Consider the following 20,683-nt stretch of genomic DNA (forward strand, 5'->3'; position numbering starts at 1 on the left):
ATCACTTAACATTTATAACTTTCACCATTGCTCAGCCAAACAACATATTCGACCATATAGCTCGTTTAGCAAACGATTGTTTCGGCCGTCTAACGCACTGACATGGAAAAATCTTTGATAGTTTTTTTTCATTCAAATCTCACAAAAAGTATCCACCGCAAATTATTTCAAATTCGTTTAGGAAGTGCTTTAAATTTTCTTTGATGAATACTTTCAAATTTCTTCAGTAAACAACCTTACATTTCCTCGCCAAGTTATTACAATTTTTTTTTTGGAATTCCAAGAGAGATAATTTCGAATATATTCGCCAAATTCATGGAAATTTCATAGAAAAAAACCTTAAAATTGCCTCAATTTCTCGAATTTCTTTGGAAAATTCTCGCCAATTTTCATTCCGAGAACTTGCTTCCTAAAAAAAATCTCAGCTAAATTCCCTTAGAATTTCCTTGGGAAATTCCTTCGAATTTCCTAGGGAAATTCCTTCGAATTTCCTAGGGAAATTCCTTCGAATTTCCTAGGGAAATTCCTTCGAATTTCCTAGGGAAATTCCTTCGAATTTCCTTGGGAAATTCCTTCGAATTTCCTAGGGAAATTCCTTCGAATTTCCTTGGGAAATTCCTTCGAATTTCCTTGGGAAATTCCTTCGAATTTCCTTGGGAAATTCCTTCGAATTTCCTTGGGAAATTCCTTCGAATTTCCTTGGGAAATTCCTTCGAATTTCCTTGGGAAATTTCTTTCGAATTTCCTTGGGAAATTCCTTCGAATTTCCTTGGGAAATTCCTTCGAATTTCCTTGGGAAATTCCTTCGAATTTCCTTGGGAAATTCCTTCGAATTTCCTTGGGAAATTCCTTCGAATTTCCTTGGGAAATTCCTTCGAATTTCCTTGGGAAATTCCTTCGAATTTCCTCGGGAAATTCCTTCGAATTTCCTCGGGAAATTCTTTCGAATTTCCTCGGGAAATTCCTTCGAATTTCCTCGGGAAATTGCTTCGAATTTCCTCGGGAAATTGCTTCGAATTTCCTCGGGAAATTGCTTCGAATTTCCTCGGGAAATTGCTTCAAATTTCCTCGGGAAATTGCTTCGAATTTCCTCGGGAAATTGCTTCGAATTTCTTCGGGAAATTGCTTCGAATTTCCTTGGGAAATTCCTTCGAATTTCCTTGGGAAATTCCTTTGAATTTCCTCGGGAAATTCCTTCGAATTTCCTCGGGAAAATCCTTCGAATTTCCTTGGGAAATTCCTTCGAATTTCCTCGGGAAATTCCTTCTAATTTCCCCGGGAAATTTCATCGAATTTCCTTGGGAAATTCCTTCGAATTCATGGAAATTCCTTCGAATTTCCTTGGGAAATTCCTTCGAAAATCCTTGGGAAATTCCTTCGAATTTCCTTGGGAAATTCCTTCGAATTTCCTTGGGAAATTCCTTCGAATTTCCTTGGAAATTCCTTCGAATTTCTTTGGGAAATTCTTCGAATTCCTTGGAAATTCCTTCGAATTCCTTGGGAAATTCCTTCGAATTTCCTTGGGAAATTCCTTCGAATTTCCTTGGGAAATTCTTCAATTCCATGGGAAATTCCTTCGAATTTCCTTGGGAAATTCCTTCGAATTTCCTTGGGAAATTCCTTCGAATTTTCTTGGGAAATTCCTTCGAATTTCCTTGGGAAATTCCTTCGAATTTCCTTGGGAAATTCCTTCGAATTTCCTTGGGAAATTCCTTCGAATTTCCTTGGGAAATTCCTTCGAATTTCCTTGGCAAATTAAGTAAGTTCCTTGGGAAATTCCTTCGAATTTTCTTGGGAAATTCCTTCGAATTTTTTTGGGAAATTCCTTCGAATTTCCTTGGGAAATTCCTTCGAATTTCCTTGGGAAATTCCTTCGAATTTCCTTGGGAAATTCCTTCGAATTTCCTTGGGAAATTCCTTCGAATTTCCTTGTGAAATTCCTTCGAATTTCCTTGGGAAATTCCTTCGAATTTCCTTGGGAAATTCCTTCGAATTTCCTTGGGAAATTCCTTCGAATTTCCTTGGGAAATTCCTTCGAATTCATGGGAAATTCCTTCGAATTCCTTGGGAAATTCCTTCGAATTTCTTGGAAATTCCTTCGAATTTCCTTGGAAATTCCTTCGAATTTCCTTGGAAAATTCCTTCGAGTTTCCCTAGGAATTTATTTAGAATTTCCTTGGGGAATTCCTTCGAATTTCCTTGGGAAATTCTTTCGAGTTTCCTTGGAAAATTTCTTCGAATTTCTTTGGAAAATTCCTTCGAATTTGCTTGGGAAATTTCTTCGAATTTCCTTGGGGAATTCCTTTGGAATTCCTAGGAAAATTCCTCCGAATTTCCTCGGGAAATTCCTTCGAATTTTGGGAAATTCCTTCGAATTTCCTTGGGAAATTCCTTCGAATTTCCTTGGGAAATTCCTTCGAATTCCTTGGGAAATTCCTTCGAATTTCCTTGGAAATTCCTTCGAATTTCCTTGGAAATTCCTTCGAATTTCCTTGAAATTCCTTCGAATTTCCTTGGAAATTCCTTCGAATTTCATGGGAAATTCCTTCGAATTTCCTTGGGAAATTCCTTCGAATTTCCTTGGGAAATTCTTCGAATTCCTTGGGAAATTCCTTCAATTTCCTTGGGAAATTCCTTCGAATTTCCTTGGGAAATTCCTTCGAATTTCCTTGGGAAATTCCTTCGAATTCCTTGGGAAATTCCTTCGAATTTCCTTGGAAATTCCTTCGAATTTCCTTGGGAAATTCCTTCGAATTTCCTTGGGAAATTCCTTCAATTTCTTGGGAAATTCTTCGAATTTCCTTGGGAAATTCCTTCGAATTCCTCGGGAAATTACTTCGAATTTCATCGGGAACTTTCTTCGAATTTCCTTGGAAAATTCATTCGAATTTCCTTGGGAAATTCCTTCGAATTTCCTTGGGAAATTCTTCGAATTTCCTTGGGAAATTCCTTCGAATTTCCTTGGGAAATTCCTTCGAATTCCTTGGAAATTCCTTCGAATTTCCTTGGGAAATTCCTTCGAATTTCCTTGGGAAATTCCTTCGAATTTCCTTGGAAATTCCTTCGAATTCCTTGGGAAATTCCTTCGAATTTCCTTGGGAAATTCCTTCGAATTCCTTGGGAAATTCCTTCGAATTTCCTTGGGAAATTCTTCGAATTTCCTTGGGAAATTCCTTCGAATTTCCTTGGAAATTCCTTCGAATTCCTTGGGAATTCCTTCGAATTTCCTTGAAATTCTTCGAATTCCTTGGGAAATTCCTTCGAATTTCCTTGGGAATTTCCTTGGGAAATTCCTCCGAATCTCTTTGGGAAATTCCTTGAATTTTGGAAATTCCATCGAATTTCCTTGGAAATTCCTTCGAATTTCCTTGGGAAATTCCTTCGAATTTCCTTGAAATTCCTTCAATTTCCTTGGGAAATTCCTTCAATTCCCTTGGGAAATTCCTTCGAATTTCCTTGGGAAATTCCTTCGAATTTCCTTGGGAAATTCCTTCGAATTTCCTTGGGAAATTCCTTCGAATTCCTTGGGAAATTCCTTCCAATTCCTTGGAAATTCCTTCGAATTTCCTTGGGAAATTCCTTCGAATTTCTTGGGAAATTCCTTCGAATTTCCTTGGGAAATTCCTTCGAATTTCCTTGGGAAATTCCTTCGAATTTCCTTGGGAAATTCCTTCAATTCCTTGGGAAATTCCTTCGAATTTCCTTGGTAAATTCGATCGAATTTCCTTGGTTAATTTTTTTGAATTTTTTTTCCTTGGGAAATTCCTTCGAATTTCCTTGGTAAATTCGATCGAATTTCCTTGGTAAATTCCTTCAATTTCATGGGAAATTCCTTCGAATTCCTTGGGAAATTCCTTCGAAATTCCTTGGGAAATTCCTTCGAAATTTCTTGGGAAATTCCTTTGAATTTCCTTAGGATATTCCTTCGACTTTCCTTGGCAAATTCCTTCGGATGTCCTTGGGAAATTCCTCCAAATTTCCTTGGGATAATCCTTTGAATTTCCTTGGGAAATTCCTTCGAATTTCCTTGGGAAATTCCTTCGAATTTCCTTGAAATTCCTTCGAATTTCCTTGGGAAATTCCTTGAATTCCTTAGGAAATTCCTTCGAATTCCTTGGGAAATTCCTTCGAATTTCTTGGGAAATTCTTTCCAATTTCATGGGAAATTCCTTCGAATTCCTTGGGAAATTCCTTCGAATTTCCTTGGGAAATTCCTTCGAATTCCTTGGGAAATTCCTTCGAATTTCCTTGGGAAATTCCTTCGAATTCCTTGAAATTCCTTCGAATTTCCTTGGAAATTCCTTCGAATTTCCTTGGGAAATCCCTTCGAATTTCCTTGGGAAATTCCTTCGAATTTCCTTGGGAAATTCCTTCGAATTTCCTTGGGAAATTCCTTCGAATTTCCTTGGAAATTCCTTCGAATTTCCTTGGGAAATTCCTTCGAATTCCTTGGGAAATTCCTTCGAATTTCCTTGGGAAATTCCTTCGAATTTCCTTGGGAAATTCCTTCGAATTTCTTGGGAAATTCCTTCGAATTTCCTTGGGAAATTCCTTCGAATTTCCTTGAAATTCCTTCGAATTTCCTTGGGAAATTCCTTCGAATTTCCTTGGGAAATTCCTTCGAATTCCTTGAAATTCCTTCGAATTCCTTGGGAAATTCCTTCGAATTTCCTTGTGAATTTCCTCCGAATTTCCTTGACAATTTCCTTCGAATTTCCTTGGGAAATTCCTTCGAATTTCCTTGGGAAATTCCTTCGAATTTCCTTGGGAAATTCCTTCGAATTTCCTTGGGAAATTCCTTCGAATTTCCTTTTGAAATTCCTTCGAATTTCCTTGGGAAATTCCTTCGAATTTCCTTGGGAAATTCCTTCGAATTTCCTTGGGAAATTCCTTCGAATTCCTTGGGAAATTCTTCGAATTTCCTTGGGAAATTCCTTCGAATTCCTTGGAAATTCCTTCGAATTTCCTTGGGAAATTCTTCGAATTCCTTGGGAAATTCCTTCCAATTTCCTTGGGAAATTCCTTCCAATTTCCTTTGGGAAATTCCTTCGAATTTCTTGGGAAATTCCTTCGAATTTCCTTGGGAAATTCCTTCGAATTTCCTTGGGAAATTCATTCGAATTTCCTTGGGAAATTCCCTCGAATTTCCTTGGGAAATTCCCTCAAATTTCTTTGGGAAATTCCTTCGAATTTCCTTGAGAAATTCCTTCGAATTTCCTTGGGAAATTCCTTCGAATTTCTTCGGAAAATTCCTTCGAATTTCCTTGGGAAACTCCTTCGAATTTCCTTTTGAGATTCCTTCGAATTCCATTGGGAAATTCCTTCGAATGTCCTTAGGAAATTCCTTCGAATTTCCTTGGGAAATTCCTTCGAATTCCCTTGAGAATTTCCTTCGAATTTTCTTGGGAGATTCCTTCGAATTTCCTTGGGAAATTCCTTCGAATTTCCTTGGGAAATTCCTTCGAATTTCCTTGGGAAATTCCTTCGAATTTCCTTGGGAAATTCCTTCGAATTTCCTTAGGAAATTCCATCGAATTTCCTTGGGAAATTTCTTCGAATTTCCTTGGGAAATTCCTTCGAACGTTGAATGAAAAAAAATATGCCGTGGAAAGCAGAGAAAATTTCCTAGACGGGACAGGGAATCGAATTCGCCCACCTTTTGCATTGCCTTGCATTGTAGCCTTGCTTGGCTAGAGAAGGCCCCTACTCCAAGGTTCAACTAAAATTACCATGATTCATAATATGGATAAAATATTAGTTACCTAAAGTCTAAAATTCAATTCGTTCTTGTTTCATGTTTTACCATTAGTAGCAACTTGTTGGGACGACAGTCATCTGTTTAATAATGGCTCTTCTATGAGAAGAACAAAACCAATCATGTCGAATACCCCTTTTCCAAACATTTAGCGTTGTATGAAGCCGACTCAAACTTCCGTTCTCAACCTGTGCCAAAATTTGTTTCTCGTGTTCTCACGATCAGACAGTCAGCAGGAAGCCTTCCAGTTCGCGCCTTTTTTCCATCCTTTCATGGTGGATTCATTTTCTCATTGTGCTTTCATACATGCGGGTGGATCCACCCGCCTAACGGTCGATGCATCTTCCCGCCTAGCTGCGAGTTTTGTCCGCATTGGAAATTCGTTACAGTATCCTTTAGCAGCGAAGGGAGCTTCGAACTGTCGGCAACTTCATTCGACAACACAACGTCCGAGGGGGTAGAGGACAAAAAGACGACGCCAGCGAGGACGAATATCAGTGCGAGACGATTTATAGGTTTGTTTACGAGATATTCACAACACATTCCGGCTAGACTAGTTGGGAGAAGTAATGGGTTTTCCTTCACCGGTAGTGGGACTCTTTTCCAGATTTTCGTTTTTTCCTCTTTGCAATATTTCGATTTCATTCATTCGACTTTCGTTTTCCGATTAAAGAGTCTACTCGTCCTGCACCGTCGTCGAAGTCATCGCTGCGGATAATTAGGAAACTCGAAAAGGGAAGGTAGACTAGTACTTGAAAAAATCGTCTGTGGTTGTACTCAAAGTCTTCTTTATCAAATATTATTTTCGAGGAATGTTTGTAATTGCCGAAAAATGCATATTCCCGTACATGCTGAATGTCCACTTTGTAAATTTGAACGTTTTTGACTAAAATTCCGTACATGAGCTATCCTGAACACTGGCAATTATTACATCGATGCTGCATCGTGTGTAGTATTTTTCAAATTTTAATATACTTCGAACCTTCCTAACATCTGGCTGTCAGCATCATATGATTCTGTTTACTAGAATTCTACCGAAATAATTGAAATTAATTTTCTTTCGGGAATCCATGCATCCGAATTTTCTTTTGAACCTTCTGACGCAGACGGCCTGTGCGTTTTGTCTTTAAATGCTATTTAGAATTCCATTACTCTGAAGTTTATTTCTGGTTCGGCTTTTTGTTATACCAAGATGCTGGAAGATTACAAGAAATTTCTTCGAAAATTCAAGTTTTCTCTCTATATTCTCTTTGATGATATCTCGACATTACTATGAAAAATCTTGATCTTCCAAGATTTTTATGAGATCTTCATTTCAAAATTTTGATATCTTAAACGAGTTAAACCAGAATCAACAATCACGGTTGTAGCTTTCGAAACAATTTAGTTATAACCAAAATATAAAATCGATTAAGTAAAATCGATCAATACAGTCTCGTCCCTAATATTCTAAGCTCGAGACTTGTTTTTTAAATCAAGCATTCCCTTAAAAATTAAAATCTAATTTACGTATTCGTCACTACTATCTACCTTATTTCCTTGTACTTTGACTCGGGCATTCCGTAGAAAAACAAACATCCTCCTCGAATTTCTCTGTAATCATAGTCTGTTTCCCCAGCGGAACGTGACAACACAACTAGCTCGACAGCAGCATTATGCGTTTATCGCCATCGGTATCCTGATAAGAGTTCTCTTTTTATTTTTACTCCCATCTTTGCTTCTGGAAGGAAAAAAAATCTCCTCGAGCACACCCCACTCTTCTCCGGTTCAATTTCCCCCTTTTGGCAATTTGCGTCGCATTTCTTCTGTTTCCATCTGCGACTGCTGGCCATAGGAAATAAATTATCTGCGACAAGATCGAACTCTTAATGCGATGGCTCGCTCTGCAAGGACGATGGGACTTCTAAGCTGGTCAAGTGCACGTCTCTGTCGGAAGCAGCGACCGTCCGGAAGAAAGCAAACGTTTTGGACATTTGGACGGTTGTGTTGTTGAACGATAGTGTCACATTCGGAGGATTCGACGGTTTCCCTTACCCAGGAACGGGATTGAATTTATTGCATTTAGGGTAAAAATATCGAACGTACCTTATAGGAGCCCAAATTTTTCACAGAACATGCCAGTTTTACATTTCGTCCTGCGGGGACTGTGATGTTCTCGATGATGTCTGTGAATTCGGGATCTTCCAGCACCGCTGCAACGAGAGAGGAAATAAAACGAATCAAATTAAATCTTGTACAATCAGAATTCGATTTTCTTCCAAGGATTTTTCCTCGATAACATGACGGGAACTTCGTCATACTCTTCCCCTTTCCACAGCATTCTAATCGAGAACGACTGCTCATGAATCCAATGAAGTTTGTCTGTCTTTTTCATTAAACGTGAAATAACAGATATTGACAGAAGTGAAACAACCGTACAATGGAGTTAATGTTCGTTCCCCGCCCTCACGGAATTCCTCGCGCAAAGGGATTCATCTAAATGGTGGCAGGCAGGGCTGCGCTAGATACTGCTGCTTTCCTTCGTTTTAGCAATTCGTGGCTGGATGCGTCCTCACCCACGAGTCAGGTCGAAAGAAAAACTCCCAAGCAGAACAGCACCGCAGAGAACAGTGACGAGAATCTGAATTAAAGTTAGAATAAAGCTAAAAACGATTGAACTGACAAATAAGATGTTTGTTTTAAAACAACTTATGTGGGTGCGGATCCGGATATGATGAAATCGATCACGTAGTTTGGTTCTGTTCGGAAAAATGACGCCTCCAGAAAGCAATTATTGGATACCCTTGTGGCCCGAGGTAACAACCCTTCAGGGAGATAAGAGGTGTTTTGGGAGATCGTGATGTTGTCTATACAGGTATGCAGCTCAATTTGTTCTTCTGACATCAAAATCCAATAATTAGTTTTTTTTTCTTTCTTATTTTTTTTTGTTTTATCTTAGTCTTTCTGTTCCATAGAGCTCCGTAGCTCTGGCCATCTTGAAATGGTCCCAGTCACTCACTCTCTCTTACTCACTCAATCAGACTAACTCACTCACTCATTCAATCGTAGATTCTAAGAATTGGATCATGCTTCATCCGGAAACAGGTGCTTTTACTATAGCGACCTAGGAGCAACTTCAATCTGGTTACCTTTGGAGCCTTACTGACGTGGACCGCAATTAATCGCATTGGGTGTAGTTAACCTCCTCAATCGTCAAATCTGAAACACATGCAAGTTGACGGCTATTACCGCTCGCGGAAAATTGGATCTTCAGTTCTATACTGCGTTGAAACAGTTCCAGGTGAAGGGCAAACTATTGTTAATTCATATGAATGCTGAATAAACTTTTATTGAGTAACATTTTTTCACCGAAATTAAGAATAAACTTGAAATTAGTACTTTTTCGGGGTACTGGCTCATTCAGGGTAGTGTCCCATTCGGGGTAGTGACTCATTCGGGGTAGTGGGCTTCGGGGTGATGGCATTATGGGTAATGGAATTATGGGTAGTGTCATAGAGTCTTTTATTAATCCTCCTCATTTTTTAGCAAATTTCAGCCCTGGTAGCTGGTCACTTTTTAGTGACTTAGTCACTTTTTTCGGGCTAGTCACTAAAAAGTCTCGTTTTTCGACCTCAAGCCACTAAAGTCACTTTTTCTCACAAAAAGTCACTATTTTAATAAATTGGTATACAGTCATGCAAGCAGGAGACCTGTCGATTTAGAGTTTTTCTTAAACTCAAATTTTATGCAGTAGGGGAAGGAAAAGAAGACTTGATTCTCCCCTGTTTTACCTGTTTTACCTCCCCTGTTGTTACTGCCCATGATCGCATGTTTGTAAAACTCCACAACAGTAAAATATGATTTACTATCTTGCTTATCTGTGGTAAATTGGAAATGATTTTGAGTTTGTGGGGAGGATTAACAAATGATTTACAAAATCAACCAAAATGCATATGTTACGAATATGCGATCATGGGCAGTAAAGTAGTATTGTTGTAGGGTATTTTTATAATAGTTCCTCTATATAAATGATCGTAATGTGGCGAGTTATTTTTTTAATTGACAACCTTCTTTACTCTATTATTTACTATGTTTTGTTATTTTTTAGAGGCCACGCAAAACTAGAACAACGTCTTCCTTTTGAGGTGAACTAGCCTAGGGCTAAAAACCTCATTAATAAAGATTATAATAATAATAATAACTTCTTCCAATAATGACCAAATGCTATCATTTTTTCACAGCACAAATCCATAAATATGCTAAATGATCTTCACTGATAAAAATGCCATCATTCCACCACAATTTCAGGATATTTGAATTTTGAGTTGTTGCATTAATTTGAGGAGACTTTATCTCTCATTAGGCATCCATATAAAAGCTTGTCTAAAAAATTCAAGAAAATATAATTTGTTCTCAAGCGGCTTTTTTTGTAGATTCCCAAGTAACATTATCACAACTCTTTGGCATTCGAAGTTTTTTATTGTGATTTTATTGCGGCAATAGTCATGCTCTTCAGTTTAGAAAAAGCATTCAATACGCATAAATTAGTATTGATCTTCTAGCTGTGGTCAAAACCTTTTGAAGCAGGTAATAAATTCTGGATAGTAAAAAACTTTAAACAGGGTTTTATTAGGGCAATCCATGCCTTGATTAAGCCCATCTGGGAAATAGCAATAAAGCTCTAATGTTTGTTTTATTTGTCACTATGAAAGAATTCTTAAAATCGTTTTGTAACTATGAAAGTTACCTTCGAACCAATTGGCTTAACCTGAGATTGATTGGCATTTATGATTGCTACATAAAAAGCCTCATAATACGCAAACTTTGAATTGAAAAAAATAGATTCGCCCAACTTTTAAGTAAGAGCTGGAAACTTCATTCTTACCATAGATATAGCCTTGAAATATAATGAAGCTGATGCCTCAATCGGTTACATCTATCCATATTCCCTTTGTTTTTTTCTGATCTACTTGAACTGTCAAATTTCCTCTAATTATGGTCATCATATAAGTTGAAAAATGGCCAACCGGCATTTATAACAGCCATTCGATCTTCATGAATGTCATATCTAATTATTATGATTTTATAGTTGATTTTATCGAAGCGAAATAATTTGCACAAATGGATCACGAAAAATCACCTGGAATGCCATCGCCATATTCATTTCTCTACATTAGTAGAGACTTTGAATCCAAATATCTATTTAAACTGCATTAGATCCATAGTTATTTACGATATTTTATGAATATTATATACGATACTTTATTTATAACACTTAAAAAAAACAATAATAGTAATTTTGCACAAAACTTCAAATTTAATATAAATTCGTTTAATAATTGTTAAAACGGGGTTTACTGAGAGCGCATCAATTATGTCGATGTTTCGCACCATATGACACAATAAATCTAATTCGGCACTAAAAATTAAGCCACCATACATATAGGGGAATTGTGGGTAAAATCGACACTGCGGGTAAAACCAACACCACTTCAAATCTCTGGTTTTAAGTGATTATCGGACAGAATTTCAACACACTTTGAATAAACGTTTGATTTCTTGTATTTCTAGTCATTTTGTAACGGGCGGAGATGTGTAAGAGTCATAATAAACAAACAATTAGCATGGATCACCATTGAGGAGATGAGTTATGTCAAATTTTGGCATCAATGTGTAAGCTTTTGCGACAATAACTTGTTGATTTTCAGTATTTAATCCATCTCTGATCCATAATTAAACATCATTTTGTGTATGTTGTGGAAAAATAGTTAACTTTTTTGATTTTAAACATCCACATGCATCTCATCATTATTATATTATCAGTTGGGGTAAATTCGACACCTGCCATCGAATCACGAAATACCTCTGTTTTATTAGACTCATCATTCGCATAATATAATTCAAGTATTGGAAAACGAGGCGCCGGGGAATATAGCTTAGTCATAGACAGATTACATACCATATCATCATTGGGCGTGACAATAGGTCTAGGGGGTAATATTGAGAAACCTGCAGGTCGGATAACAATAGCGCTCAAAGAAGAACCGTAGTTTTAGGCTTATTTTGCTCTTAGATATATTTAATCCGTTCTCTAGTGTTGTTCTTTCGTGATCCATTTTAACCCCTGTAAACATATAGCTTGTCACCTACGGAACATTTTCATTTCTTGTCATAACTGCACCATACGCATTTATTTTAAATCGCCGTTATAAACAACTTTTTAAAATAAGTGATATTTAAATGTTGGTCAATATTTACATTAGTTAGTAAAATCACAGGTAAAATTGTTACCAACATTCTTATACTCTATATATATTTTCACCCGACTTACTAATGAAACTAAATAAAATATGATGGTGATGATTTTAAATACACTTTTTTTACACGGTTTTTTTTGCGAGGTTTTTTTTACACGGATTTTCGAATTAACGAGGTTTTTTTTACACGGATTTTCGAATTACCGCGGTACCCAGATAAAAATTTTCTAAGTCTTTTTGAATGGAAAACACAAAACACAATAATTTTATGGATATGGGAACGATTGTTTTGCAGAGTATAAAACTGAATACAATATGGGTATTGCCGGAATGAGCTCGACGAGTAGAAGCCGGACATCGATGTTTGACGCCATTTTGAAATTCAAGATGGCCGACTACCGGTTTGATAAAAGGACCGGAAACCCATGCAATCTGGGTATTGCCGGAATGAGCTCGACGAGTAGAAGCCGGAAACCGATGTTTGGCGCCATTTTAAAATTCAAGATGGCTGACTTCCGGTTTGATAAAAGGATCGGAAACCTATGCAATATGGGTATTGCCGGAATGAGCTCAACGAGTAGAAGCCGGAAATCGATGTTTGGCGCCATTTTGAAATTCAAGATGGCCGACTTCCGGTTTGATAAAAGGACCGGAAACCTATGCAATATGGGTATTGCCGGAATGAGCTCGAAGAGTAGAAGCCGGAAATCGATGTTTGGCACCATTTTGAAATTCAAGATGGCCGACTTCCGGTTTGATAAAATGACCGTAAACCTGTGCAATATGGATATTGCCGAAATGAGCTCGACGAGTAGAAGCCGGTCATCGATGTTTGACGCCATTTTGAAATTCAAGATGGCCGACTTCCGGTTTGATAAAAGGACCGGAAACCCATGCAATATGGGTATTGCCGGAATGAGCTCGACGAGTAGAAGCCGGAAACCGATGTTTGGCGCCATTTTAAAATTCAAGATGGCTGACTTCCGGTTTGATAAAAGGATCGGAAACCTATGCAATATGGGTATTGCCGGAATGAGCTCAACGAGTAGAAGCCGGAAATCGATGTTTGGCGCCATTTTGAAATTCAAGATGGCCGACTTCCGGTTTGATAAAAGGACCGGAAACCCATGCAATATGGGTATTGCCGGAATGAGCTCGACGAGTAGAAGCTGGAAATCGATGTTTGGCGCCATTTTGAAATTCAAGATGGCCGACTTCCGGTTTGATAAAAGGATCGGAAACCTATGCAATATGGGTATTGCCGGAATGAGCTCGACGAGTAGAAGCTGGAAATCGATGTTTGGCGCCATTTTGAAATTCAAGATGGCCGACTTCCGGTTTGATAAAAGGACCGGAAACCCATGCAATATGGGTATTGCCGGAATGAGCTCGACGAGTAGAAGCCGGAAATCGATGTTTGGCGCCATTTTGAAATTCAAGATGGCCGACTTCCGGTTTAATAAAAGGCCCGGAAGCCCATGAGCTCGACGAGTAGAAGCCGGAAATCGATGTTTGACACCATTTTGAAATTCAAGATGGCCGACTACCGGTTTGATAAAAGGACCGGAAACCCATGCAATCTGGGTATATCCGGAATGAGCTCGACGAGTAGAAGCCGGAAACCGATGTTTGGCGCCATTTTGGATTTGAAGATGGTTAAAACGACTGGAAACCCCTGGAATATGGGTATTAACGGAATGAGCTCGACGAGTAGAAATCAGAAATCTATTTGCCGCCATTTTTGAATTCAAGATGGCCGTTTTCCGTTTCGATAACACGACAGGAAACCCTTTCAATACCAATGGTCAGAAACCATTATAAGAATTCCTTCGGCATTTCTTCCAGAAAAAAATTCCTCCGGAAGTTCCTCCGGGAATTCCTCCGGAAGTTCCTCCGGGAATTCCTCCGGAAGTTCCTCCGGGAATTCCTCCGGAAGTTCCTCCGGGAATTCCTCCGGAAGTTCCTCCGGGAATTCCTCCGGAAGTTCCTCCGGGAATTCCTCCGGAAGTTCCTCCGGGAATTCCTCCGGAAGTTGATCCGGGAATTCCTCCGAAAGTTCCTCCGGGAATTCCTCCGGAAGTTCCTCCGGGAATTCCTCCGCAAGTTCCTCCGGGAATTCCTCCGGAAGTTCCTCCGGGAATTCCTCCGGAAGTTCCTCCGGGAATTCCTCCGGAAGTTCCTCCGGGAATTCCTCCGGAAGTTCCTCCGGGAATTCCTCCGGAAGTTCCTCCGGGAATTCCTCCGGAAGTTCCTCCAGGAATTCCTCCGGAAGTTCCTCCAGGAATTCCTCCGGAATTTCTCGGAACTTGATCCGGGAATTCCTCCGAAAGTTCCTCCGGGAATTCCTCCAGAAGTTCCTCCGGGAATTCCTCCGGAAGTTCCTCCGGGAATTCCTCCGGAAGTTCCTCCGGGAATTCCTCCGGAAGTTCCTCCGGAAATTCCTCCGGAAGTTTCTCCGGAAATTCCTCCGGAAGTTCCTCCGGGAATTCCTCCGGAAGTTCCTCCGGGAATTCCTCCGGAAGTTCCTCCGGGAATTCCTCCGGAAGTTCCTCCGGGAATTCCTCCGGAAGTTCCTCCGGAAGTTCGTCCAGCAATCCCTTCGAAAGTTCCACCACAAATTCCTTTACCAGTTCCACCAGAAATTCCTCCAAAAGTTCCTTCAGGAAATCATCCAGAAATATTTCTTAAAATTTCTTCATAAGTTCCTCCAAGAACTCCCCTGGAAATTCATCTTGAAATCCGGGAATTCCTCCTGAAATTCCAGAGTTCCTCCAGAATTTCCTCCAAGAGTTGCTCCGAGTTTTCCTCAGAGAAATCTAGCTTAACTTTTCAAAAAGACCTAAGTAACATTTGTTTTAATGAAATAATTTGAATATTGCAATCCACAGACCAATATGAAAGCTTTTGATTGCAGTACTCAAATTAATTAATTTGAAAAATGTTGTTTAGGTCCTTTTGAAAAGTTAAGCGAGAGATTCCTCCAGATGTTTCTCGAAGAAATTTCTTCGGAAGTTGCTGGAAGGAATTCCTCCTGAAGTTCTACAAAGGAATTCCTCCGGAAGTTTCTTCAAGAACTCCTCCAGAACTTCCTTAGAGGAATTCCCCTGGAAGTTCCTCAAAAGCATTCCGCCGGAAGTTCCTCAAAGGAATTCCTCCGGAAGATCCTCAAAGGAATTCTTCCGGCATGTGGTCCCGTAGCTTAGTTGGCTATACGTTCGCCTTATAAGCGAATGAACATGGGCTAGATTCCCATCCTCTTCACCGTTTGGGGTACAAGTACAAGACAACAAGTGATAAAACTGATCTCGAGGGCATTCCTCCAACGTACTTCGAAAAATGGCAACTGATCAAAGCAACCATCATTGGATTCACCATATGGACAAATGGACACAAGGACTCACGATGATATCGGCAACGACAACAATATTGAACTACGGGATCCATAGATTCTGTACAGCAGAATACTAGAGTAGATCACGGCTCAGTAGCACTTAAGAACACGGAGTGCCTACTAAATAAATATATGAATAAAAAAATCCTCCAGCAGTTCCTCAAAGGAATTTCTCCGGCGTTTTTTTTTTCTGAAATTCCTCCAAGAATTCATGCGGAAGTTCCTCAAAGATTTTTTCCTCCAGGAAATCTTCTGGAAGGTTCTCCAGACACTCTTCAAGAATTCCTTCCAGAAATTCCTCCGATGATTCCTGCTGAAATTCCTCCTTACTACAAAAAACTAGAAATTAAAAAAAAGCACCAAGAATGCAAGTTTCTAATAAAAATAAAATTTTACTTAATTATGCTTGTCGACGGGACAAGCGTGCGTGGGCGGACTCGCTTGCCGACGAAGGGGAGAGAGAGCCACAGCAACCAGGGACGCCTAAGCGGGGCGAAGATGAATGCAACGATACCTGTAAAAGACGCGAATGGTCAGTTATTGGTCGACCCTTTTTCAAGTGCCAACCAGGCCACCACCACCTCAGCATGATCTGTCCAGGATGCGACGTTTAACGCGCGTCAACACCGGAGCGCCATCACTGCTAGAGATTCAAACATCTGCCATGACATCTGCTCATCTTCTGCATCGTTTATTTCGTAATATAGGACACCTCAACCTTCCCGGTCGACTGGTTGCAAAGTATCTTAGTGAAGGTGCCCAGAAAGGATGACCTGACTGTGTACTCGTCAGTTATCAGACATGATGTTGCTGTGTTCCGTCTTAAAAGGTCTATGCAAAGTTATCCTAGCCCGGATTCAGGAAAAGATTGATGCAGCAGACCGGGTTCCGTGCCGGAAGATCCTGTGTGGACCTTATTGTCACGCTCCGTATCGTTCTGGAGCAGGTCAACGAATTCCAAGAGCCCCTTTACTTGGTATTCTTGAGAATATGTGGGGACCCTGAGACGCAAGGGGGTTCCTGAGAAAATTATCGGCCTCATCGAGGCATAAAACGAGGTCTTCTTGTGCAGAGTACTGCACAATGGGGTCGTGTTTGGCCCTATCCGGGTCGTAGCTGGTGTGAGACAAGGGTGTATTCCATCATCGTTACTGTTCCTTATTGTAATCGACGTTAATCTGGTAGGTGCCAAACCTATGGCAGCCCTTAACCATGGAGAATCTAAACGACATCGAATAGGCTGATGATGTTGAACTTCTCGCTCAACGGTGCTCTGATATGCAGAGTAAGCTCAACGACTCGTCTTCCGCAGGTTTAGTCATCAACGTCAACAAAACCAAATCGTAGGACGTAAACACGGCAACCTCTTCCAGTTTTACAGTGGTTGGACAATCAGTGGAGAATGTTGAAAAGTTCGAATATTTTGGAGGCCATGTGGCGTCAGACGGCGGTACCAAGATCAACATAGGCGCACGAATCAAGAAAGCAAGGGCTGCCTTTGCGAGTTTAAGTAATATCTGGAAGAACAGGCAGATATAACGCATCAAAATCCGAATTTTCAACTCTAACGTGAAATCTTTACTGTTATACGGTTGTTCATCAACAGATGCCTACGGTACATTATTTGTGCCTGGTGGCCTCACAACTGGATCTCAAACAATGAGCTCCATTGTCCGATAGTAAGGCCGAGGCCGATAGTAATGGAAACTCGGGATCGGAAGTCGGGCTGGATCGGCCACACTTCACGAAGGAGCGGAAACGAAATATGCAAACTAGCATTAGACTGGAGCGCAGCGGGACATCGCAGCAGAGGCAAACCCAGAGGCTCATGACGGCTCATAGAATAAGTCGACCTTAATCTAACCTGGCTACAGGTAAAAGCGATAGCTGGTCGTCGCTCAGGATAGAGATCTTTCAAGTTGGCCCTTTGCTCCACCGGAGTCGTACAGGATGCATAAGTAAGTAATTAAATAATCTTCATGCTGCTAGATAAAACTGAACTTAACAGTAAAAATCCTCTTCAAAATTGTACAACACCCTTCAACCTACTTCTTTAACAGTTCTCCAATATCCATCGATATGGTATAAAATATTCGGTGGCGTGGTAAATTCACATACAGCGGCACGCCGACGCGGCGACGGCATAAGAAAATCACAGGTCTAACTAGAAGTCGACCATCTTAAATTTCAAAATAACGCCAAACACCAATTTCCGGCTTCCGCTCATCGAGCCCGTTCAGCAATACCCAGTTTCTAAGTTTTTGTCAATCAAATAGACTGATAAACTTTTCATTTATCAATTTATTCTATTTATTCTTTATTCTAAGTCTTTTTTAATGCAAAGGACTTAGAAAATTTTTCGATGGTATTTTTTTACACGGATTTTCGAATTAACGCGGTCTTTTTTTACACGGATCTTGGAATTAACACGGTTTTTTTTACACGGATTTCCGAATTAGCACGTTTTTTTTTACACGGATTTTCGAATTAACGCGGTTTTTTTTTACACGTTTTTTTTGCGAGGTACGTATCCCCTCGTAAAAAAAAACCTGGGTGTATATAAAATTTTGTTCAACCATCGTTTATGAGTGACCCCTAAATATGAATTTCATACACAAATATCAAAATGAATGTTGTTAAACATTTTTAATTTTGTTGTAACATTATTTAGAATTGTTCTGATGTTCGATTCCGTAACGACGTGAAGTGTCGGTTTTACCCTCATGTGGTGTCGATCTTACCCGCACCCCAGCTGGAAGATGGACTGTTCCCGTTTTCATCATAAATCAAATTCTATCAAGAAATATTGTCCTGAGACCTCATGGATTGATGCATGAAGAGCCAAAGTATGCTTGTATGAAATTTCTAGACCAGTAAATTGCTTCATAGATTGGGGAACTGTAAAGTTGCTTAGGGTGTCGGTTTTACCCACTTTTCCCCTACTTTGTGTTAATAATTTTTATCGATGGTTAATTATATATCATTTGCATATTTGGTTATGGCATTTTTTGGTTTTGTAGATAGTAAACTTCAAATTATTTTGCAGAGACGCATTTCATTTTTTCATGTTATTGTTTTAATAAACCTAGATCTAGAGAATTTCGCATGTATCGAGATCAAGTAGCTTAGAAATGGTTTTAAGTAATACCAACTTACTTTTAAAGTAGCTATTAATTCGATTTCGAAAGGTTTTCAATGTCGCATTCGTGTTCATGTTTTGTCCTATTCTGATCTTGAAGTCTGTCTTGGATTTACACTTCAAAACCATTTCAAGGTTGGGCCAACTAGGCAGATGCTGCTCTTCAAGAGGTTTTGATGTAAGCGACGAAGAAACAACTACCTTGACTAGGGTTTTATTGCAGTAGGATTCAAAATCTCTTGTAGTGAATCATAAAACCTAAAATGTTACTTGGGTTTTGACAGATGTAATGAAGGGTTTGCTCTAAACAAATTTGCTCCCCAATTTTGAAGATTGCATGCGCTGCACATAGGAGTAAATAAGCCAATTCTTGGCCAAAACTATTTTTTGCGGTTATTTGGGCATGATATTCCTAGGACGGAGTAATAATTGCCAATTATGCAGGAAAATGCATTTTTTTGGATAAATCTATCCACCTAACAGTGTAAAACCAGGTCAAAATTTCAAAATACATATGTTTTCAAATAAAACCTCGCGTTTTATGTAAAACATCTTGCTTTCGCTACGCGAACGATTCTAAAATGGCTATTTTCCACAAAGTAGCAAGAAGCCCGTAGCTAAAGTTCTATCTTTAAATGGATTTTCTAACATTTACAAAGTAGAAAAAACATCTAACTTATTTTAACTCATGCCCAAGATCCCAAAAGAAAAATGGTTGTATAAATTCGCATGCACAAAAGTAAACACTGTTTTTTGCTTGAACACTCTTTTCTCCTTAACTTAAACCTTAACCTTAAAAATTAGGGTCTGAAAAGCCTGTAGTTTAAAATTTAAATCACCTGTATTCTATATACCATGGCTTGAAACGATTACCATGTCCGAGTCGAAGCCCACAAGATATCATAGCTAGCCATGACGAAACTATCATAATAAGGCACTGTTCATAAATTATGATCACTTCAATGGAAACGGGTTCATCCTAAATCTAGGTAGTAACTGATTTCTCTACAATGAAGAGTTTATAGATAAGCAATTTCAATATAAGGTTTTCAAAAAGATATCAACGCAACTCATGAGAGACCCATTATTCCATTTGTGTCTTGACAAAATGCATGCTAAATAGCATGCTTTTTACTTTTTTTTTCTGGATTCGTTATATGTGGTAATTTATGAACAAATGTTAAAATTTTGTTTTAAAATTATGAAAAATCGCATTTTATTCAAATAGCTCAGAATCTAATTTGCGGACGTTTGCGGACGAGTTTTCACGTGGAATGCTTAGTCCATATCTTGAAGTTACACCCAAGTGATTTATCTTTGCCGGATCTTGCCGTATAGATTAACTTTTCCTCTGAAGAAAAACATAAAAAATAGAAAAAAAATAGTGATTTTCAAGTGGTCATCACCTGAAACATAAAATTTATAATTTGACCATAAACATGAACAAAAGGGAGACATACAACTATAATCTACTCATTGTGTACTAATAATAGCTTGTTTATAACATTTATGGTGTGTAAAAATCAGATTTTACAAATACTCCACAAATAAAGTAGATAAAATACAATTCAATACCTCATTTTTGAGCCCTAATTATATTTTTTTTACAAAATTTTGGGTCATTTCTGAAATAGCCATAGTATGCAGAATGTTTTTAAGTATCTAAAAAAATATAAGAATGTATAAAAGGTGAAAAAAAAATTTCGGGTTTTGTCCACGAATTTGTTCTAGTTACTCTTCTGTGCGCTGTCGCAAAAATCGTTCATGAATACGCACCCCAAGTCGGAGAATCTGCGTATTTTGGAGTAAAAATATTTAAAAATTCAGAGAGCATGGTCCTTATTACAAGCAGGAGGTCGAGGAGGTTATCACTTGCACATCACAAGGCCAAGGTCGTTGTAGTGCATAACCGCTATGGGAGGCAGCAAGCGAGGTTGTGATGATCGATGATAAACTCAATTTCACGAGCCACGTCGATTATGCATGCCAACGGGCATCATTGGCGATAAAGTCTTTATCACGAATGTTTTGGTTTTAGTGGGTCGGGTAATAGTTATATGGCGGCATACCCATCCCCACACTATCTGAGTTATCCTCCTCACGCCTATATCTAGAGAGTAGGAGGTTGAGGGTTCGAGTCCCTCACGTCGCGTCACGTGGCA

At 39.1% G+C, this 20,683-nt stretch overlaps 1 protein-coding gene across 1 annotated transcript in view; it reads right to left on the reverse strand.

Moving 5' to 3' along the window:
• The window catches only part of LOC134216434 (neurotrimin-like), a 245,413-nt gene that overhangs the window by 78,977 nt on the left and 145,753 nt on the right, over positions 1-20,683 (reverse strand). Inside the window, exon 2 of the mRNA XM_062695324.1 lies at positions 7,841-7,947. Coding sequence (XP_062551308.1) covers positions 7,841-7,947 — 107 coding nt within the window. The remainder of the gene's footprint in view (positions 1-7,840; positions 7,948-20,683) is intronic.

Source organism: Armigeres subalbatus, chromosome 2, assembly GCF_024139115.2.
Source record: "Armigeres subalbatus isolate Guangzhou_Male chromosome 2, GZ_Asu_2, whole genome shotgun sequence".
Lineage (NCBI taxonomy): Eukaryota > Metazoa > Arthropoda > Insecta > Diptera > Culicidae > Armigeres > Armigeres subalbatus.